Source organism: Chelonia mydas, chromosome 8 (genome assembly GCF_015237465.2).
Source record: "Chelonia mydas isolate rCheMyd1 chromosome 8, rCheMyd1.pri.v2, whole genome shotgun sequence".
In the NCBI taxonomy this organism is placed as follows: Eukaryota; Metazoa; Chordata; order Testudines; family Cheloniidae; genus Chelonia; species Chelonia mydas.
In genome coordinates this window covers 81,602,034-81,625,574 of record NC_057854.1, presented here as the reverse complement: position 1 = coordinate 81,625,574, position 23,541 = coordinate 81,602,034, and the positions used below count along the sequence as shown (strand labels likewise).

General features: G+C 40.8%; 1 protein-coding gene across 1 annotated transcript in view; it reads left to right on the top strand.

Annotated features, from left to right (window-relative positions):
- GIPC2 (GIPC PDZ domain containing family member 2) overlaps positions 1 to 23,541 on the top strand; it is a 51,357-nt gene that overhangs the window by 2,616 nt on the left and 25,200 nt on the right. Inside the window, exons 2-3 of the mRNA XM_007062585.4 lie at positions 9,231 to 9,416; positions 17,254 to 17,434. Of these exons, the coding sequence (XP_007062647.3) occupies positions 9,231 to 9,416; positions 17,254 to 17,434 (367 nt within the window). The remainder of the gene's footprint in view (positions 1 to 9,230; positions 9,417 to 17,253; positions 17,435 to 23,541) is intronic.

Genomic DNA, 23,541 nt, shown 5'->3' with positions numbered 1-23,541 from the left:
TAACTTGTTCTCCAATCCAGTGTAATCCAATGATGGGGATTCCACAGCCTCCCTTGGAAATCTATTCCAATATTTAACTATCCTTCTAGTTTGGTCTTAGGAAAAACTTTCTAACCTAAATCTCCCTTGCTGCAGATTATGCCCATTACTCCTTGTCTTACCTGCAGTGGACATGGAGAACAATTGATAACCATCCTCTTTATAACAACTCTTAACATAAGACTGTTGTTAGGTCCCCCGACTTGGTCATCTTTTCTCAAGACTAACCATGCCCAGTGGTTTTTTTTAACTTTTCCTCATAGGTCAGGTTTTCAAAACCTTTTATCATTTTTGTTGCTCTTCTCTGCACTCTCTCCAATTTATCCTCATCTTTGTCAAAGTATGGTGCCCAGAAATGGACACAGTAGTCCAGCTGAGGCTTCACCAGTGCCAACTACAGTGGAGCAATTTACCTCCTGTCTCTTACATACAGTACAACACTCCTGTAAATACACCCCAGAACGATATTAACCTTTTTCACAGCTGCATCGTGTTGTTGGCTCATTTTCAGTTTGTGATTTACTAAAGCCACACATCCTTTTCAGCTGTACTACTCCCTATCAAGTTTTTCCCCATGTTGTATCCGTGCATTTGATTTTTTTCCTTTCTAAGTGTAGTACAGTAGAACCTCAGAGTTATGAACACCAGAGTTATGAACTGACCAGTTCTATACAGCGGTGACCAAAATTGGACTCCAGTAGAGGCCTAGCCAGTGCTGAGTAGAGTGGTACTATCACCTCCTGTGACTTGCATGCTATGCTTCTGTTAATACAACCCAAAATTGTATTTGCTTTTTTTGCAACAGCATTGCAATGTTGACTTGTGTTGAGGTTGTGATCCACCACAATTCCCAGATCCTTCTCAGCTGTGCTGCTGCCAAGCCAGTTATCCCCCATTCTGTATTTGTGCATCTGATTTTTTTTCCCTAAATGTAGCACCTTACATTTATCTTTGTTGAATTTCATTTTGTTGTCTATAGCGCAGTTCTCCAATTTAGCAAGATCCCTTTTAATTTTAGCTCTATCCTCTAAAGTGTTTGCAATTCCCTCCCCTCCACCATTGTGTCTCTGCAAATTTAATCAGTATGCTTTCTATTCCTACATCCAGATCATTAATAAAGATGTTAAATAACACTGGACCCAGAACACATCCCTGTGAAACCCCACTTGAGACCTCCTTCCAGTCTGACATAATTCCATTAGTAGTTTGTTTGCGGTTGTTTAACCAATTATGTATCCACTTAATGGTAGTTCTACCGAGCCTGAATTTCTCCAGCTTACTTATGAGAATGTCATGTGGGACTGTGTCAAAAGTCTTGCTAAAGTCAACTATATTATGTCCACTGCATTCCCCATCCACCAAACCAGTTACCTTGTCAAAGAAGGAAATCAAGCTCGTTTGACATGATTTGTTCTTAGTAAATCCATGCTGGCTGCTAGTGATCACCCTTTCATCCTCCAACTCTTTGCAAATTGAATGTTTTAAGTATATACATTGCTCTAGTAGCTTCCTAGGTACCAAGGTCAGGCTGATTGGTCAATAGTTCCCTGGCTTCTCCTTTTACCCTTTTAAAAGATGGGCACTGTGTTAGCCCTTCTTCAGTCTTCTGGGACCAGTCCTGTCATCCATGAGTTTGCAAATATTATTGCCAGTGGCTCTGAGATTTCTTCAGCTAATTCCTTCATCACCCTTACATGAATAGCATCAGGCCCTGCTACCTTGAATTCGTTCATATTAGTAAGAAGATCTCTGATGTGTTCTTTACTTATCCTGTTCTTCATCGCTTCCCCTTTATTGTCAATGATAACTTCGCTAGCCATCCAGTCACATGTTATTTTTTGTTTGAAGACTGAAGCAAAGTAACCGGTTTCAGAGTAACAGCCATGTTAGTCTGTATTCGCAAAAAGAAAAGGAGTACTTGTGGCACCTTAGAGACTAACCAATTTATTTGAGCATAAGCTTTCGTGAGCTACAGCTCACTTCATCGGATGCATACTGTGGAAAGTATGCGTCCGATGAAGTGAGCTGTAGCTCACGAAAGCTTATGCTCAAATAAATTGGTTAGTCTCTAAGGTGCCACAAGTACTCCTTTTCTTGAAGCAAAGTAGGCATTGAGCAGCTCCACCTTCTTAGCATCTTGCTTACTTTCTCCATTGAGCAGCAGACCACACCATCACTGATCTTTCTTTGTTGTCTCACGTATTTGTAGAACCCTTCTTGTTGTTTCTTGCCAGTTGTAACTCATTCTTTGCCTTGGCTTTCCTGATTTTGTCCCTACACACTTATGCTATTCCTATGTATATTTCTTTGGTCACATGCCTCAATTCCTATATGTATCCTTTTTAGTTTTTAGATATCTAAAAAGCTCCTTGTGTCACCACATTGGTCTCCTGGGGCTCTTCTTATCTTTCCTCTGCATCAGAATAGCTTGATGTTGAACCTCTAGTATTACATCTTTTAGGAACTGCCAGCCCCCTTGAACTCCTTTTCTTCCTAATTGGTCTCTTCATGGGTCCATGCCTACTATTTTTCTGAGATGGTTGAAATCTGCCTTTTTGAAGTCCAGTGTTTTGCTGTTCTCAAGTCTTTCTTAGGATCTTGAATTCTATCAGATTATGATCACTTCCTTCCAAGTTTCTGACCACCTTTGCATTTGCAATTAATTCATCCCTGTTGATCAAAACAAGATACAAAATAGACGACACCCTAGTTGGTTCCTCAACTTTCTGAATCAGAATGTCCCCTACACATGCTAGAAACTTGCAGGACATATTATGTATTAGTCTTCCAACAAATATGAGGGAAGTTTAAAATCTCCCATTAATACTAGCTCAGGTTACCTGCTTGACGAATGCCATCTACTTCCTCTTCTTGATTTGGTGATCTATAGTAAACGCCCACCATAATATCACTATTATTCCTTTCCCTTTTTATCCTCACACAGATACTCTCAGTAGGTCTTCCGCTGACTTCCTCTAGGACCTTAAAGCAAGTGTATACATTCTCGACATACAGCGCAATGCCTTCTCCTTTATTCCCATGCCTATCCTTCTGGAACAAGCCATATCCCTCACTGTTGGTCCTCCAATCATGGGAATTGTCCTACCAAGTCTCTGTAACACCAGTTAAGTCATAATTTTCTTCATATATCATGACTTCCACTTCATCCCGCTTGTTCCCCATACTCCTTGCATAGGTATACAGGCATCAAAGATATTTTGCAGACTTCCCCTGTTGTTTTTCTTCTTGCGCCTTTACTGCAGTTGTGGTTTCTAGTCCCTTCTCCAGAATTTAGCCCTTTTCCCTTGTCTTCATTATTTGAGCCTAGATGCTCATGGGCCGGATTTTTGTCACCCCCCACCCCCAAGACCTTGTTTAAAACTCTCCTTATCAGATTAGCCAGACAATGTCCACAGTTGCTCTTACAGTATTCAATAGGTGGAGTCCATCCCAGCACAGTAATTCTCTTTCTTGGGAAACAGTAATTGATAAATGATAGGTTATTTTAGTGTATACAATGAGTCAGTCCCTTATCTTGCTAAGTAACCAAAGTTTGCAGGTCTTAGCAAAAGTTGTGGTTAAACTCTGAAACACAGCTGTATAAAAATATATTGAGTTATATCCGCTTGTGCTAGTGACAAAAATAAGGGCTTGTCCATATAAGAAATTTGCACAAATTTAATGTAAATTGGTTTAAAACAGTCTTGGGCAAACTGCTCTAAAACTCTGTGTAGAATCTCTTATTTCAGTTTGAAAGTTGCTTATTTCAGTTTAGCTTAAGTTGATAAGGGATTCACCCATGTATTTGTCCAGTTGCTTCAAGGAGATGTTCCCCACCAATTAATAGGATTTCAAGCCATGTTTAACATAAGAAAGTTTTGTACATCCTTTGTGATGGGTGGGCGGAAATACAATTAGAATCTAAATAATTGTTTCATGAACATGATTAAATGTTAATGACGTCGTTTTTATTTCCTCTGCTTTGAATTTTTGGAAAATTGTTTACTTTCCTGCAGGGCTTTGAAAGTAGTTTTCAGAACTTGAAATTGCCATTTACATGCATATGATTGACTAATGCTGTATTAACTTAAAACAGTTGTAATGAAGCCTTTAACTTCTGCATTGGCAGTCCTCCAGGATGTAACAAATATAAGTATACTTGTAGATGCTGTAATAGTATAATATGTTGTGTAGAAGTATCTTTAATATGTTACTTTATCTATTTAGTTGTCCTGAATAGAAGCATTTGTTCACTAAGAAAGGAGAGAGCATACAGGGTGATTCAGTTTTTATTTTTTGACTGGCTGATGCGCTTTCAGGCTAGTATAGAACTGACGCATTTGTAGAAAGTTCTGCAGTCTTGTAGGCTGCAGTGAGAATGCCACCCAGATGAAGGCTAAATAAAGAAACTCTGGATCATGTTTCTAAATATCACATTTCTGCTCTGTTGCCAATTTTATCTGTTCAGAGGTGTGAAACAAATTACTAGATGAGTGTTCATGTTTGACAAGGTCAAAGCAAGGGCACTATATTTTTCTTAGAAGCAAAAAATTGATGAAATAACATTTGTTCTGTTTCATAATGGAGGAGCATTAAATCACAATTAAACTGATTGAGTTATGATCTAAATTGTGATACAAAGCTTGGAACTTACCATAAATCATTGTAAAGGCATTTTGAATTGGGCTCCCTCAGGAAATAGCATATTTGATGCTGATGGCTTAAAAAGAATGACTGTGTGAAAGTAAAATGTTGGTGATGATGGTGGAGTGATAATTAACCAAAGAACATTTTAGTTACCTAATAGAATAAAACGAAAGTGGTTGGATGAATCTGTAACACTCAGTGGCCAGCTGATGTGCGACTTTCTGGCTGGCTGCTAAAATAAGATATTAGAATGTAATGGTTGTTTGGACTATGTGAAATGAGTTGGTGGCTTTAAACCAGTTCCTTATGATATAAAAGTTTCTAGAGCTGTGGAGAGGTGCTTAGGTTATAAATAAAAAAAATCAATGAATGATGTGCATAGGATAGAATAGACTGCAGTTTGTTTATTCTAAACTGTGAGGATTCTGCAGCACTTATGGGGTAAAAGCAGCCACCCCTCCCCCCTTTTTTGCAAGCAGATCAGACTCTAGTACACAAAGACAACATGTCTGCTGTGTAGGATAGTGCCATTTTTATAAAGGCAGTTTTCAGAGTAAAACAGCATGTTAAGATCCAATTCATTTTTGTTCAAACTAAGGGCTGGTCTGCACTCAGAACTTACATTAGCATAGACACATCTCTCAGGAGTATGAAAAATCCACACCTCTGAGAGAGACAGCTAACTCCCTGTCTAGAAAGTGTTAGGTTGATGGAAGAATTCTTCTGTCAACCTAGCTAGCACCTCTTGGGAGGTGGATTACCTACACTGTTGGGAGCCCCCTCATGCCTGCATAGGTAATATCTACACTGAAGGCACCACAGCAGCACAAATGCAGCGCTACAACCTTGCTGCTGTGTGTAGACATACCCTAAGACAAACAGTGCACTACGGCTTTCTGGGTGCTTTCTTAATTTATAAATACATTAAAAATGCCTTCCTATGGGTGTGTTTTCGAGAATGCTTTCAAGGCTATTCTTGCTACCATTGCCAGCAAGGCAATTCTAAGACTGTCTTTTGTTTCTCCCACTCTTATAATGCCTATTCAGTGGTTAATGAGCCTTATCTCTACCTCCTAAACTGATTTAAAATTAGGAAATACATTCTTAAGATGTGAAGACAGAGGACTCATACCAGATGTTGCACAGGCTTTTTTTAAGTCTGGGATTCTCAGTAACTAAATTCTTTATGCAGCCGGGCAGTATGTACCTTTCATTTTTTATGAGTTGATCTGAACTCATGCACAACCTCAGTGCTGAGTAACAGGTTAGGCACCTGCTTCTGTCCTCACAATTTAATTTGGCTCATTTCACTGGAGCTATTTCTGATTTACACTGCTATAAGTGAAATCAAAACCAGGCCAACCCAAAGGGCTGCTATCAGAATTTTTCCAGGCACTTCAAAGTTGATGGGAGTGTAACAAGGGTGCTGAGTCAGGAGCTGAGTCAGTACCCTACTGTTACTCAAATTCCCCACCACTACAGATTAATTGGGACCTAATTAGAGGATCAATTAACAAGTGGTGCTACAATTGAAGGGCTAATTAGAGGGGGAGGCAACCTCAGCAGCAGAGAGCAAATAAATGGCGAGGAAGGAAGCCCTGGAGGAGAAGGGAGCTGAGAGACTGAAGGAAGGCAGAGCTGGCTGCTGCTAGCATTGCTCCCTTCCTCCAGAGGGGGTAGCCTGCTAGAACAGTATAAGGACACATGGTGGGGGTGAAGGAGAACTAGAGTGGGTGTGGTCTACGCTTAAGGTGAAAGAGGACTCCAGGGGACTACCCTGGGACAGGGAGATCAAAAGTTTTTCTTGAACAGGCTGTCAGTTAAAGTGTTACACTGGCAGTTAGCATTTAAAAAAAATTAAATGTCCAAAGGGTTTAGCAGTTTCTTTGAACCACATCCTCTCATGCAAAGGCTGCCGTTCTCTGTAAACTGTGGCATATTTCAATGACTGACTCTATTTAATCAATGCATGCTACAAATAAATGTGCATTCTTCTTTCCATGAAGAAACTTAGCTACATTATGTATACTGTTTTGCAGGCTGCTTGTTGTTAACAGTCTACTGTTATGGATGTTTTGAAAATATCTTGATGTTGTAATAGTACAAAATGAAACCTAATTCAAGGCCCTTAATGTTGCTTCTCACAGCAAAAAGATTGTCCCAGAAATGTTTTATTCAACAAGTATCTCTTTTTGTTTGAGAAGAAAGCTAAAGTTCAGCTTCTCTGCTGGACAAGTTTCTGGAGAAACAACGACCCTCCACACCACCCCAAAAAACCCCACCATAATTCTGACAAAAGACTTGTTTACGATTTAATGTAGTGGTATTGCAGAAAAATCTTTCCTAGTTAGTTAGTGCTGTTCAGTTCATTCTCCCACTGAGGTGTGCAACCTGTGTTTGCCTCAGTGGGAGTGGGTCTGCAAATTCCCGCATGCTTATATCACTATGCAAACAAAAATATGTATTAATATCAGCAATTAGCAAAAGACAATGAATCATGATTTTCTATCCACTTTTCTACTTTGAAGTATGCTATTGGAAGCTGATATTCAGATTGCGCTAGGGAACGAGAGGTAATGATTTTAAGCCAGTGGTTCCCTCCGGAGTTACCCTGATTGGACATGGAGTTTCTTCTGTCTACAGTTTCATTGGGGAGCACCATAAATACTCCCACCATTCGCACCACCCCCACAGACCACCGTGATATACAAAAAGACCTGTGGGAGGTGAAGTGGACAGGGAGGTATTGAGAGTTCTGCTGGCAAAAGCTGTATTCTGAAATTGTCTGAGTGGGGCATAACACATTTTTTGAAATTTTGTGCTGTAGTTATGTAGAAGGATGCTAAATATAAAAAATAGGGCGTGTAGGGAATTCACCAACACAGCATCCACAATGTCCTGAACAGAAAACTTCTTCCAGGAGGTGAACAGTTTGGGAATCTTACTGCTGCGGCCTGCAATTTGGACTCTTTTCTCTCCTGGTTGGTATAAGCTTTGACACGGGAGCTGGGTTGATTATTGGTGGAAACAGAGTGCGAAATGAGCAAGACACATGCTCAGGAAACCACTTCAAGGTGCTGATGATCTCCCCAGATTCATTCACCTCGGTCATGCCTCTGGGCCACATGGAGGTTAGCTTCTTAACAGAGATTAGGGAGAGGAAAGGTAGGTTGTGATGTTTGTACCTGCCGGGGATCAGCTGTCCAACTCCCCTGGCTATCGGCAACACAAGCACTCCTCTCTAGGTCTTGCAGGCCCTGCTGCCTCTCGGCAGGTTAGAGATGGGCACACTCCAACCATCGAGCCATCCACGCATCAACCTGGAACGTGTAGCCCATGATCCATTAGATACCTGCAGTATTCACAGATTTGCTGCTTTCAAAGAAACAGCCCAGCCCAGTTTACCAGTCAGACCTTAGGTCACCTCTCTGCTCAACACACAGCACTTAGATATGTTTACGTTGAAATCAAGCATAAGTTTATGTAACAGAGTGTAGAGATTCAAGTAATAGCAAGTTAGAAGTATTGCAAACACATGGTTATATATAAAATAAAATCATAACACACATTCAAGAACCTAGTCTTAATTAATTAGATACTCTTATGTCTTGTAGAGTATGGCTCAACCAAAGTCCTCATAGTATTTTACAGTCAGGCTTTGCTGTGATTCCCCCTTTCATGAAACAGACATGCTGTCAGCTCATCTCCTAGGTGAAGGACCCAATGTGTTCTTTTGCCTCCCAAGATATACAAGTCCTATCCTTTGTCTTCATTCATAAACAGGATACCCCTCTGCTGCTTTGTTTCTTCCTTTAGATTTTCTGTTGTAGATTTTGCAACCTTTCAACTGGCACCTGGTTTAGTGTGCAAATAGGCCTCCATTGTGAGGCAGATAATACACAAATGGATAGATAGGGCGATAAGTGTCTGTTACCTGCTCCCTGAAAGGGACCTGTCAGAGACATGTCATCTCCTGGTGACCTGCCTTAACTCCAAGACCTTAAGAAAGTAGTTTTCAGTATAGATACATAACTTAAATATTCTCTGTACATAAATTTTTCAATGATTATGATGAAAAGTGAGCTACTGTGTCTTGGTAGAGACCTTACATGTCACTCTTTGATGAACTATTATGTGCATATCTGTCCCAGGAAATCCCTATAAGACCCTGTGCAACCCCCGTGCCCTCTACCAGTTGGTACCAACTCGTGTCTGGGTCGCACAGCTATGAGCTAAGGAACTGGATAACATGTACCCTCTCCCCTGCACCCTGCTGTCTCTTCTCTGCAGAATTTGGGCTATTTAGTACTCTTCTTGTCATATGAGTGGATGGGAATAAGGTCTTTAGTACTGACGGTTGGACAGAAAATGGGGGTCATCACTTAAGACCACAAAGGATTTTTTGCTCCAAACTCATGGGTAATTCAAATTCAGGGAAACAGAATTCTTTCCACTATTTATTTTCCTATCATAATGGAGCTTGCCATGACTGATGAAATATTTTAAAACTCAAATGTAATTGATTTGTTTTGCCTTCTGTGTAGATCATATTTTGCACTTTGAATACGCACAAAATTGATATGGACAACCTCTTAGGAGGGCAGATTGGTCTTGAAGATTTCATATTTGCTCACATAAAGGGATCAAAAAAAGAAGTGGATGTTCTTAAATCTGAGGATTCTCTTGGGCTTACCATTACAGACAATGGAACGGGCTATGCCTTCATAAAGGTAAATTTTAACAGAGTCTTTTATATCTAATGCTCTAAGTTTTATTGTTTTTAGTAATCTTCTAGAACTGGAGCCCTTTTACGGCTGAACAATCACCACAATTAAAGAAAAGCAGCAGTCAATCCTGTGTTGAGAGAGCCCTTAGTTTTTTGGATATTGCTCTATTTCTAACCTTTTCACTACTTTCTTAAGTTCTTGAGAAGGTGATGACAGGGCAACTGCTCACTCGTGACAATGAAGTTATCCTAAATTTCTGTCACTCTTGAAGGCTGTTCATTGTACATATAGTGCCCTTCCACTGAATGAAAATAGGCTTCATTACACTGTCCCTCTTTATTCTGCCTCTGCATTTATTTTACATGCATTAGCAAAGTTAATTGGAGTGCAGCTGGGAAGGGTGAAGAGTGGAAGATTGTCTAGAGAGAGATTTTATTGATCAGCTGTTTTGATCACTGGCTGTTCGGTTCAGAGCCTACAATGAATTTTGTAAAACGCCCTGAATTTAGGAATATGAACACTGAATTCTCAACAAAACTTTGAATTTCCTAGTACTGTATCAACAATTCGATGCTTAAAAGTCGTAGCACCTCCAGTTCCCTGTTTTTGGATGTGCATTGACGAATTTTTTTTCTTCTAAAAATGTCTTGAGGATGTTTTAAAGTTCCTCTCTTAAAGCACTCCTGGGAATGATTCTCCCGTCTCTGCTTGGCTGGTAGCATGTGGAGAGAGAAGTGCCAATCACAGGGATTACTGCAGGCTGGGAGCAGATTGGGAAAAAAATAAGTGATAGTATTTTCCCATGCTCCACCAACTCTCTAAATCCTGCTTGCTCATGTCATAAAAATGAGCTGCCATTCACAGTAGATTGTGTGGATCTTCATAATACATCAACACCTTGTCTACACGCAAAAGCTGTACAACTTTAACTGTACCAGTATAGTTAAAGCAGCACAACCCCCTTAGTTGAGTGCAGTTATGCTGGAATGAATGTGCTTATATCAGGGTGCGTCTATACTTAAAACACTGCATTGGTGCAGCTGCACTGCTGTAGTGCTTTAATGAAGATGCTCTACACCGACAGGAGAGAGCTGTCCTGTTGGTGTAGTTAATTCACATCCCTCAGAAGTGGTAGCTATGTCAGTGGGAGAAGCTCTTCTGTCAGCATAGCACTATCTACATGGGGAGGGGCGGGGTGGTGGTGTTAAATCGGTATAACTGTGTTGCTCAGCGGTGCAGATTTTTCACACCCCTGAGTGATGTAGTTATATTGATATAGGTCTGGAATGTAGACCAGTCCTCAGTATAGCTTATTTCTGTATGCTAGGGATTGTACAGGTATAAGTATATCAGTAAAAATCACATCCCTGACTGACATAGTTATACTGGAACAAAAACTATATGTAGACCACACCTTACACCTCAGCTTTCTCTTGTTCTTTGAAAAGCACCAAAATGGCTAACAATCCTGACATTTAAAATGTCAAAAGCTGATTACACTTCAGAGTTTAACACCCTATTGAGCTGAATGAAAGCAGTTTTCACTGGACAGAGCTATTGTTTCAGGCTGTCTGCAGACTCAGGCAGACACTACTGTATCATTTTCCTTCATCTCACATTTGGAAGGTTTCCTTTGCAGCCTTGACAGCTAGATACTTATATAAACAAAATCACAGTTTATATTCTGAAACTAAAGATAGCAGTCACCATAGAAAAGTGCAGTCTCACCAAACTGTTGTATACTGGCCTACTCTGGGACCTGGTTTTAGGTGGAGAGGATTCTCTGGTACTGGAAGAATGTGAGCAGTGCTTGCAATACTATAAGCCTAAGGAAACTCTGTCCTGGGTTCAGTACACTTCTGAAAAGTTATTTTTAGGGCTATTAAGCGAATAAAAAAATGAATCATGATTAATCTCACTATTAATAATAGAATACCATTTATTTAAATATTTTTGATATTTTCTATATTTTCAAATATATTGATTTCAATTACAACACAGAATACAAAGTGTACAGTGCTCACTTTATATTTATTTTTGATTACAAGTATTTGCACTGTAAAAAAACAAAAGAAATAGTATTTTTCAATTCACCTAATACAAGTGCTGTAGTACAATCTTTTTATCATGAAAGTTGAACTTATAAATGTAGAATTATGAACATAAGAACAGCCATACTAGGTCAGAACAAAGGTCCATCTAGCCCAGTATCCTGTCTTCCGACAGTGACCAATGCCAGGTGCCCCAGAGGGAATGAACAGAACAGGTAATCATCAAGTGATCCATTCTCTGTCTTCTATTCCCAACTTTTGCCAAACAGAGGCTAGGGACACCATCCCTGTCCATCCTGGCTAATAGTCATTGATGGACCTATCCTCCATGAATTTATCTAGTTCTTTTTTAAACCCTGTTATAGTCTTGGCCTTCACAACAGCTTCTGGCAAAGAGTTCCACAGGTTGACTATGCGTTGTGTGAAGAAATACTTCCTTTAGTTTGTTTTCAGTCTGCTGCCTATTAATTTAATTTGGTGACCTCCAGTTCTTGTGTTATGAGAAGGAGTAAAGAACACTTCCATATCTACTTTTTCCACACCAGTCATGATTTTATAGACCTCTATCATATCCCCCCTTAGTCGTCTCTTTTCTAAGCTGAAAAGTCCCAGTCTTATTAATCTCTCCTCATATGGAAGCTATTCCATACCCCTAATAATTTTTGTAAAATTTCAGAGTCTGCAAGTCCACTCAGTCCTACTTCTTGTTCAGCCAATTGCTCAGACAAACAAGTTTGGTTACATTTGCAGGAGATAATGCTTACCCATTTCTTGTTTACAATGTCATCTGAAAGTGAGAACATGCACTCTCATGGCACTGTTGTAGCCAGTGTCACGAGATATTTACGAGCCAGAGACGCTAAAGATTCGTATATCTCTTCATGATTCAACCACTATTCCAGGGGACCTGTGTCCATGCTGATGATGGGTTCTGCTCGATAACCATCCAAAGCAGTGTGGACCGATGCATGTTCTTTTTCATTATCTGAGTCAGATGCCATCAGTAAAAGGTTGATTTTCTTTTTTGGTGGTTCGGGTTCTGTAGTTTCCACATTGGAGTATTGGTCTTTTAAGACTTCTGAAAGCATGCTCCACACCTTATCCATCTCAGATTTTGGAAGGCACTTCAGATTCTTAAACCTTGGGTCGAGTGCTGTATCTATCTTTAGAAATCTCGCATTGGTACCTTCTTTGCGTTTTGTGAAGTCTGCAGTGAAAGTGTTCTTAAAATGAATAACGTGCTGGGTCATCATCCGAGACTGCTATAACTTGAAATATATGGCAGAATGTGGATAAAATAGATCAGGGGACATACAATTCTCCCTCAAGGAGTTCAGTCACAAATTTAATTAATACATTTTTTTAACAAGCATCATCAGCATGGAAGCATGTCCTCTGGAATGGTGGCCGAAGCATGAAGGGGCATACAAATGTTTAGCACATCTGTCACGTAAATACCTTGCAATGCCAACTACAAAAGTGCCATGCAAATGCCTGTTCTCATTTTCTGGTGACATTGTAAATAAGAAGAAGGCAGCATTATCTCCTGTAAATCTAAACAAGCTTGTTTGTCTTAATGATTGGCTGACCAAGAAGTAGGACTGAGTGGACTTGTAGGCTCTGAAGTTTTACGTTGTTCTGTTTTTGAGTGCAAAAAGAAAAGGAGTACTTGTGGCACCTTAGAGACTAACCAATTTATTTGAGCATAAGCTTTCGTGAGCTACAGCTCACTTCATCAGATGCATCCGATGAAGTGAGCTGTAGCTCACGAAAGTTTATGCTCAGATAAATCGATTAGTCTCTATCCGATGAAGTGAGCTGTAGCTCATGAAAGTTTATGCTCAGATAAATCGATTAGTCTCTATCCGATGAAGTGAGCTGTAGCTCATGAAAGCTTAGGCTCAAATAAATTGGTTAGTCTCTAAGGTGCCACAAGTACTCCTTTTCTTTTTGCGAATACAGACTAACACGGCTGTTACTCTGAAACCTGTCATTTTTGAGTTCAGTTATATAACAAAAACAAATCTACATGTGTAAGTTACACTTTCATAACAAAGAGATTGCACTACAGTACTTTTATGAGGTGAATTGAAAAATACTATTTTTTATCATTTTTACAGTGCAAATATTTGTAATAAAAATAATATACACTTTGATTTCAATTGCAACACTGAATACAGTATATATGAAAATGTAGAAGAACATCCAAAATATTTAATAAATTTCAATTGGTATTCTATTGTTTAACAGCGCAATTAAAACTGTGATTAATCGTGATTAATTTTTTTGAGTTAATTGTGTGAGTTAACTGCGATTAACCGACAGCCCTAGTTATTTTTATTTATTAAGAGTGGTTGGCACGATAAGACAGGGACAGAGAGCCCAAGGGGAAGAGAGAAGTAATCTGAAAGCCACTTAGATTAGGGATAAATTTAGTGGTAGAAATAAAGGAAGCTTTTTCTAAAATAGGATGCTCAGCATCTGTCCTGTACATTCAATTACATTCACTTTCTGGAACTGTCACACTGGAGGAACTGGGACATAAACAGAATTAATAGATTCATAAATATTAAGACTAGAGTTGTCAGGCTGGCTCCCAATCACCCACTAGGACCTCATGCTTAAATTTAACATCACCTTCAAAACCCCACTCCAGCCCAGATAACTAATCTCATTTTGTATAGTATCGCCCTTTGTTCTTTCATAGGTCCTTCTGTCACTCTTATCATCGTCTTACCTTGTTACTCCATGCGTATGGAAGGCCCTCTCAATCTCTTATGCACCCATCCCCAATTCTCCTTATTTAAATCTTTTCTAAACATCCTCTTCCACTGTGAAGCCCACAAGCATAAGCAAAATAAATAATAAAAACATTTAACTCATTTGAAAATAGTAATAAAACTATTTTGGGCCTCAGCTGTATCTCATCTTTCTTTTAGACTGTCTCTGTCCTTGGAGTTTTTGACAAATATTTTCCACTGTTGCTAGCACCTCTTCAGCTCTACCTGTGGCAACAACAGTGGGGCGCCTAGTGTAGATAAAACTCCTGTGGCTGCCAGTGTTTTTAATACCATGTCATCTAATCAGTACAATAATAACAATCCCTGAGAAATTTTTGAAATGGGGTCAGCCATGTAAGCAGAAGATTAATGATTTGGTCAATGAGTGTATTAAATAATGGAGAAAGTGGATAGGTGGAGAGACAAATCTCCAAAAGGCAAAAGCTGTATCTTTCAGTACACTTCGTTCCCAGTCAGATAGAAAGCTTTAGTGACAGTTTCATTACAAAGCAGAGGCATAGTTAAATAAAGAGCTGTATTTAGGGGAATAACTTTTGTCACTAGAGCTTTTCCTTTCATTTGAACTGATTTAGTATTCCATTAGAAATTAATGAGCTCTGTTGTATTAGGTAATCTGTTGATAGCTATAATCACTTCCTGCTTGTAACCACTTACTGTTCTGTGTTTAAAAGGGTAAGTTTCTAAAGCAGTTGACAGCATGGTCAGATTTTATGGACGAAGTTGAAAACAGTGGTGCTTTTGTTTTAAGATCTAATGTTCTGCTTTATAATAAAAGCATTCATTTAAATTCAGTATTATCATGTCACTTTTGCAAAGCTGTATTCAACAGTCTGTCACCAATTCTATTATAAAATCCTATTTTTAGGGATTTATAGCTAAATGGGAAGGTATATTCTGGAGTGAAACTAATCATCCATGAGTTATTATTTGGGGAAAAGGACATTTTTGTAGATGCTTAAGAGCACATCATTATAGTATGATGTACGAATTTATAGGTGTGCAAATCTGATTATTTAAAACTGGAACAGTGTAATTAATTCTCTGTGCAGTGCATTGAAAATGCAAGACTTACCCTTTAAAATGGACTGTAAACCATTTGAAAATTAAACATTGAGTCTCAGTGGCAGTGTCTAGCATAGCCCTGCTTTCTTTTAATAGTCCACCCAAAAGTTATTATAATTAGCCTGGAATACAAAAGTTAGTCTGAAGTACCACATACATGTTTCCGGTCAACACCACTTAATTTGGACCCTGATAATAAGAACATCTGCTTAAGTAAAGAAACTAAGTGGGGATTGAATGTAATGAGATTTCACTGCTTTTGCTAGATACACCTTGCACTTTATAACAGGAATGTGTTGCAGCATTTTGGGCCTGATTCCTTGTGTGTATAACATGCCTTCCTCTTCCCCCTACCCCCCCCCCCCCCAACCGAGTCTTCTCAGAGGCTTTAATCTAGACTTTAAAATGATTTGTGCTATCAGAGTTAAACTCTGTTGGATGTTTAAAATTGCCACATGTCTAACAGAACACCATATACTACGAGGCTTCCCTTTGTCTTGCTCAGACACAGGCACACACACTGGAAGCAGGCTTTTGAGACAGTTATGCTCCTAGCAGTTGCTCCAGTTCAGATATTTTTGTGGGGGGAAATTTCAGTCCCTGTCCTCCCTGGCAGGGACCCCATTCTGGTTCCTGTTTGTCCCCCTTCCTTCCCATTCTAGCAGGGACCCCAAGTCTGCCTCGGCTGGGGAGTCTCCCCTCTCCACCCACATAATGCATGAGTTGAGTTCTCGGCAAATCCTCCTGTACTTCACTGGGACAGACTCCTTGTGCACCGGGTCTCAATACCGTTTGGCCCAGTCACCCTTTTGTCTGGATGGAGGGGCAGCTGGGCTAAATTGGAGCGGTGTTGCGACCCTGTGTGCCAGGTCACAATGCCACTTGTTGAAATTTGTCCCAGCTGACACTCCATCTGTATGGTCAAGTGTCCGGGTCAAATTTCAGTGGCATTTCAACCACACAGCCCAAGTGATTCTCTGGACTGCTCCGACAGCAGCCGTACTGATTTAGTATGGGACCACTGCTTATAAGTGACCCCCAGTTCCATGGAAACCTTGTAGGAGGAGAATTGCCCCCCATTGGGACCACGGGCTGCTAGGATAGGTGTTAAAATAGTAGACAACAATATTTTATTTCCTATGTCATTTTGTAAGCTGGATGAATGGATTTACTTGAAAATAAACTCAGTTCTCACTGAAATAGTATGTATTTCAGGAGAAGATTGGAATAAAATTCCTATCTCACCCTAACTACTCAGGATAATAAGTTGTATTATTATGTTATAGTTTCTCCACCGAAGTAAGGGAATTAAAGATGGGACTCATGCATAGAAAAACTAATACTACAACATATTTTTAATTCATATAAAAATTGAAATTTGAATTATAAGTCTATATTTATAAATTCTGCCCCTAAAATGCTCTGATGATGCAAATGCTAGACATCTTTACATGTTTTGGGATTTTCTATCCTCTATAATTCATTCACCATAAGATTAAAAAAAATACTAACTTCTGTTTATAAAAGACATTTTATAAATTTTAGATGATTTGTTTTCCGTGAGGTGTCCAATTAAGAGCACTGATTTCATAACTTCATTGTTATCTCAGTGGAAATACTATAATGTGTGTCTGTGGGGTGCACGGGAAGAGTGGGAACATATGGTGTTCTGAGAGATGTTTGGTAATTTTAAACATACTAAACTATAAACATGTTTATAGTAAAAAATCTTTTAATAATCCAACATCTACTTAAGTTCAGCTTCATTTCTAAAGCAGATTTCAAAATGCATTTTGTGCCACATCTAAATGCAATTTTATATTAAATGCAGATTAAATATTTTTGAATGATTATCAAGGCATGGTACATGAGAACCTCCTGTTCAGTTTTGTTTCTAACTAATATAAATGCTTTTTTATCTGACAGCATATTAAAGAACACAGCCTTGTCGACCAAATCAAAGTGATATGCGTGGGTGATCATATAGAATCTATAAATGGAAAAAATATGGTGGGTTGTCGTCATTATGAAGTTGCCAACCTATTAAAAGGACTGGAGAAGGGTCAGACATTTAAACTAACATTGATAGAGCCTATGAAAGCATTTGGTGAGTGACGTGCATATTGTCCACCCCTTGTAACTGGAAAGTGAAATACCATGCCTGCATTGTTTTGTTTGTTTGTTTTTCAAACACAGTGAAATTTATCCTAGGTAACCTAGTTGCATAGAGGAGTTGAGGTGTTTTGTTTTTAAACTATAGGAGAACATAGTTGAACTGGAAACCTTGAGGGTACTTTAAGATGTTAAGACGCTACCTATGGGAGGTGGTCTTTTGCTCAAGTTTCACTATAACTATAGTTCAGTTTTATTTGACTTGTGAGCTATATTCCTGTTTCAGTTTTTATTTTCTTGCAAATTTCCTGGGAATTTATCAGTGTTTATTACAAAAATTTAAAAATGGGTGAAAATCAGTGCAAAAAATTGACTTGACAGTTTTCTAGGTAAATATCAGGGTTACTGTTGGGGGAAAGGAGATGTAAGAGTATTGGAAAGTAAAGGCAGTTTAATGCTGTGGTTTATTTAATGAACTGTACCTTAACACATGCACATGTATGCGTGTGCATATCTTCCTTTGCATTGCCTAACTTTAACTGACAGCCTCATATTCACACTTATGCTAATTTATTATTAACATGAACACATCTACCTAATGTATTGGATTTTCTTAACATAACCAGTATTTTCAGGTATTTGAGTGGTCTAAAATTGAGGTGAAAATTGTTTTTGTAAAATAATAGCTTTTGTAAAACCCATGGGATTTTTTTGGTAAAAATTAGTAAAAAGCCAAAAACAAAGCATCTTTTCTGTGTTTCATGTACAGTAACGGGTTTGAACAAGATGCAGCTGCAGTCTAGTGCTCTGTGTACATGTAGCAACTGACTTTGTCTTGTGCCTCAGAGCATGACCCTAAACTTTATCAAGTCAATGTGCGGGTGTCTGGGGCTATTTTTTTTTAAAAGTAGATTGCTTTCTTGATCTTCCTGAAAATGGAAACCATAGACTCATAGGACTGGAAACATAGGCGCGGGGGTGGGAGTGGGTGTTGGTCGAGCACCCACCGGGCAGAGGGGAAGTTGGCGCCTATGGTCTAACCTGCTCTTAAAAATTTCCAATGATTCCACAGCCTCCCTAGTAGGGTTGCCAACTTTCTAATCACACAAAATCAAACATCCCTGCCTGCCCCCTACCCCTCCTGGTCCCCAGGGCCCTGCTCCTGCTCACTTCATCCCCCCTGCTGCTTGCTCTCCCCCACCCTCACTCACTTTCATCAGGCTGGGGCAGGGGGTTGGAGTGCGGGGTGTGTGAGGGCTTAGCTGGGGGTGTGGGCTCTATGGTCGGGCCAGGGATGAGGGGCTTGGAGTGTGGGAGAGGGACCGGGTTGGGGCAGAGGGTTGGCGTGTGTGTATGGGGGGGGAATATGGGCTGGGGGTGCGAGCTCTGGGTGGGGTCAGAAATGAGGGGTTCAGGGTGCGGGAAAGGGTTCCAGGCTGGCGCAGGGCATTGGGGTATGGAGCAGGTGAGGACTCTGGCTGGCTCTGGGGTGAGGCTGGGGATGAGGGGTTTGGGTTGCAGGAGGAGGCTCTGGCTTTTGGAGTGCAGGAAGGGGTCTGGACTCTGGCTGGGGGTGTAGGCTCTGGGGTGGGCCCATGGATAAGGGGTTTAGGGTGCAGGGGGGGACTCAGGGCTGGAAGGGTGTGGGGTGCAGGATCTGGGAGGGAGTTAGGGTGCGGGAGGGGACTCTGGACTGGGGCAGGGGGCTGGGCTGTGGAAGGGGGTTCGGAGTGTGGGGTCCCAGCGGCACTTACCGGGGCTTCCAGGATGCGGCCGCCAGGTCCCTGCAGTGCAACTCCTAGGTGCATGTGCAGCCAGGGAGGCTCTGCATGCTGCCCTCGTGACCTCAGGCACCGCCCCCGCAGCTCCCATTGGTCGTGGTTCCTGGAGCCAGCACTAGGGGTCGGGGCAGCATGTGGAGCCTCCCTGGCCGCCCATGTGCCTAGGGGCCGCAAGGGCCTGGTTGCTGCTTCCAGGAACTGTGCAGAGCTAGGGCAGGCAGGGAGCCTGCCTTAGCCCCGGGCCCTCACTGTGCCACTGACCGGATTTTTAACGGCCCGACTAGAGCCGCCAGGGTCCCTTTTAGACTGGGCGTTCAGGTCAAAAACTGGACGCCTGGCAACCCTACTCCCTAGGCAATTTATTCCAGTGCTTAACCACCTTGACAGGAAGTTTTTCCTAATGTCCGACCTAAACCTCCCTTGTTGCAATTTAAGCCCATTGCTGCTTGTCGTGTCCTCAGCGGTTAAGAAGAACAATTTTTCTCCCTCCTCCTTGTAACAATCTTTTATGTTCTTGAAAACTGTTATCATGTCCCCTCTGTCTTCTCTTCTCCAGACTAAACAAACCCAATTTTTTCAATCTTCCCTTATAGGTCATGTTTTCTAGACCTTTAATCATTTTTGTTGCTCTTCTCTGAACTCTCTCCAATTTATCCACATCTTTCCTGAAATGTAGCACCCAGAACTAGATACAATACTATAACTCCTCACTTAAAGTCCTCCCGGTTAACGTTGTTTCGTTGTTACATTGCTGATCAATTAGGAAACATGCTCATTTAAAGTTGCGCAATGCTCCCTTACAATGTCGTTTGGAAGCTGCCTGCTTTGTCTACTGCTTGCAGGAAGAGCAGCCCGTTGGAGCTAGCTGGTGGGGGCTTGGAACCAGGGTGGACCGGCAGCCCCCCTATTAGCTCCCCGCTCCCCTAAGTTCCCTGTGTGGTAGCTGCCCAGCAGGCTATCAATTGCCTGCAGTTCAGCTGTCCCTCTGCCCTCTGCCTTGGAGCTGCTCCCCGAGCCTCTTGCTTGCTGCGGGGGCAGGGGGTGAGGGCGGGAAGAGAAGAGGAGGGCTAATGTCAGGGTGTCCCCCTCCCCCTTGCTCCTGCACCCTGCGTACCCCATCTCCATAGAGCAGGGGGACACATGACAGGGCTCAGGATGGAGGGAGCTTCCTGGCAGCATCTGTGGTCTCAGCTTGCTGATTAACTTAACAAGGCAACTTAAGAGTGGGCCAGCGTACTTAAAGGGGAAATGCACATCTCTCTCTCACACACACACGGTGTGTGTCTCTGTCTCTGTCTGCCATGCTGTCTCCCCTCCCTCCATTCCTGCTGCCTTGTAGAGTGTGAGGCTACATTAATAACCTCAAGAGTTAACCCCTTGAGGGCTCAGCCAATTGCTAATTCATCATTTAGCAGTAAGGCATTCCCTGGGAAATATCCCACCCTCTGACTTCACCACCTCAACCAAGCTTCACAATCATCATTGCTGTGTACAGTATTAAATTGTTTGTTTAAAACTTATACTCTGTGTGTGTGTGTGTGTGTATAGTCTTTTGTCTGGCAAAAAAAAAATTTCCCTGGAACCTAACTCCCCCTATTTACATTAATTCTTCTGGGGAAATTGGATTCGCTTAACATAGTTTCGCTTAAAGTCGCATTTTTCAGGAACATCACTACAATGTTAAGTGAGGAGTTACTGTACTCCAGATGAGGCCTAATCAGCACAGAGTAGAGCGGAAGAATTATTTCTCATGTCTTGCTTACAATACTCCTGCTAATACATCCCAGAATGATGGTTGCTTTTTTTTGCAACAGTTTTACACTGTTGACTCATATTTAGCTTGTGATCCACTATGACCCCCAGATCCTTTTCCACACTACTCCTTCCTACGCAGTCATTTCTCATTTTGTATCTGTGGAACTGATTGTTCCTTCCTAAGTGGAGTACTTTGCATTTGTCCTTACTGAATTTCATCTTGTTTACTTCAGACCATTTCTCCAGTTTGTCCAGATCATTTTGAATTGTAATCCTATCCTTCAAAGCACTTGCAACCCCTCCCAGCTTAGTATCATCCGCAAAGTTTATAAGTGTACTCTCTAAGCCATTATCTAAATAATTGATAAAGATATTGAACAGAACTGGACCCCGAACTGATCCCTGTGGGACCCCACTCATTATGCCCTTCCAGCATGCCTGTGAACCACTAATAATTACTCTCTGGGAATGGTTTTCCAACCAGTTATGAACCCACCTTATAGTAGCTCCATCTAGGTTGCATTTCCCTAGTTTATTTATGAGAAGGTCATGTGAGACAGTATCAAAAGCTTTACTAAAGTCAAGATATACCGCGTCTACTGCTTCCCCCCCATCCACAAGGCTTATTACCCTGTCAAAGAAAGCTAGGTTGATTTGACACAATTTGTTCTTGGCAAATCCATGCTGATTGTTACTTATCACCTTATTATCTTCTAGATGTTTGCAAATTGATTGCTTAATTATTTGCTCCATTATCTTTCCGAGTACAGAACTTAAGCTGACTGGTCTGTAATTCCCCGGGTTGTCCTTATTTCCCTTTTTATAGATGGGCACTATATTTGTCCTTTTCCAGTCTTCTAGAATCTCCTCCGTCTTCCATGACTTTTCAAAGATAATCGTTAATGGCTCAGATATCTCCTCAGTCAGCTCCTTGAGTATTCTAGGATGCATTTCATCAGGCCCTGGTGACTTGAAGACATCTAACTTGTCTAAGTAATTTTTAACTTGTTCTTTCCCTATTTTAGCCTCTGATCCTACCTCATTTTCACGGGTATTCACTATATTAGACGTCCAATCACCACCAACCTTCTTGGTGAGAACTGAAACAAATAAGTCATTAAGCACCTCTGCCATTTCCACATTTTCTGTTATTGTTTTTTCCTCCTCATTGAGTAACGGGCCTACCCTGACCTTGGTCTTCCTTTTTCTTCTAATGTATTTGTAGAATGTTTTCTTGTTATCCTTATGTCTCTAGCTAGTTTGATCTCGTTTTATGCCTTCGCCTTTCTAATTTTTTCCCTACATACTTGTGTTAATGTTTATATCCATCCTTTTTAATCCTTTGACCTACTTTCCACTTTTGTAGGACTTTTTTATAAATTTTCAGATCATTGAACATCTCCTGGTTACGCCAGAGTGGTCTCTTGCCATACTTCTTATCTTTCCTAGGCAGTGGGATAGTTTGCTCTCTGCCCTTAATTATGTCTCTCTGAAAAACTGCCAACTGTCTTCAGTTGTTTTTCCTCTTAGACTTGCTTCCCATGGGATCTTACCTATGAATTCCCTAACGTCTGCCTTCTTAAAATTCATTGTCTTTATTTTGCTGTTCTCCCTCCTACCATTCCTTAGAATCACGAACTCTACCATTTCAAGATCAGTTTCACCCAAGTGGCCTTCCACTTTCAAATTCTCATCCAGTTCCTCCCTATTTGTCAGAATCAAATCTAGAATAGCCTCTCCCCTAGTAGCTTTCTCCACCTTCTGAAATAAAAAATTGTCTCCAATACATTCCAAGAACTTGTTAGATAATCTGTGCCCTGCTGCGTTATTTTCCCAACAGATGTCTGAATAGTTGAAGTCCCCCAACACCATCCAGTCCTGTGCTTTGAATGATTTTGTTAGTTGCTTAAAAAAAGCCTCATCCACTTCTTCCTGGTTTGGTGGTCTGTAGTAGACCCCTACCATGACATCACCCTTGTTTTTTACCCCTTTTATCCTTACCCAGAGACTTTGAACAAGTCTGTCTCATATTTCCATCTCCACCTCAGTCCAAGAGTATACATTTTTAATACATAAGGAAACACCTCCTCCCTTTTTTTCCCTGCCTGTCCTTCCTGAGCAAGCTGTACCCTTCTATACCATAATGAATGAATGCGTCTTGCATTCAGCTCCTCTGAGCATTGTATCTGGAATGGTGAGTGCTTTCTGAAGTTTGTCAGCAGTGCAGACCACTGTGGGCTAGATCACGTCGGTCCCATTAGGTGCTTGCCTCCAAACGCATCCTCATCCCATAAACTTTTCTATACAATATTTTTCCACATAGTAAATCATTCAAAATAAAATATTGATAAATCATTGATAACCATTGGCATATACACCCCAAATTCTGGGTTCTCCACCACTACTTCCAATTTCAGCAGCAAGTTGAAATATTTGTTTTCCAAGTCATTGTAATCTGTGACTAATCTAGGAAGACTGTAATGCACCAGTGTGGACACTTGGTGTCAGAATAACTGCACTAATTAGAATGAAAGAAACTGGAAGTCTGTGTTTTATGCTTGGTGCT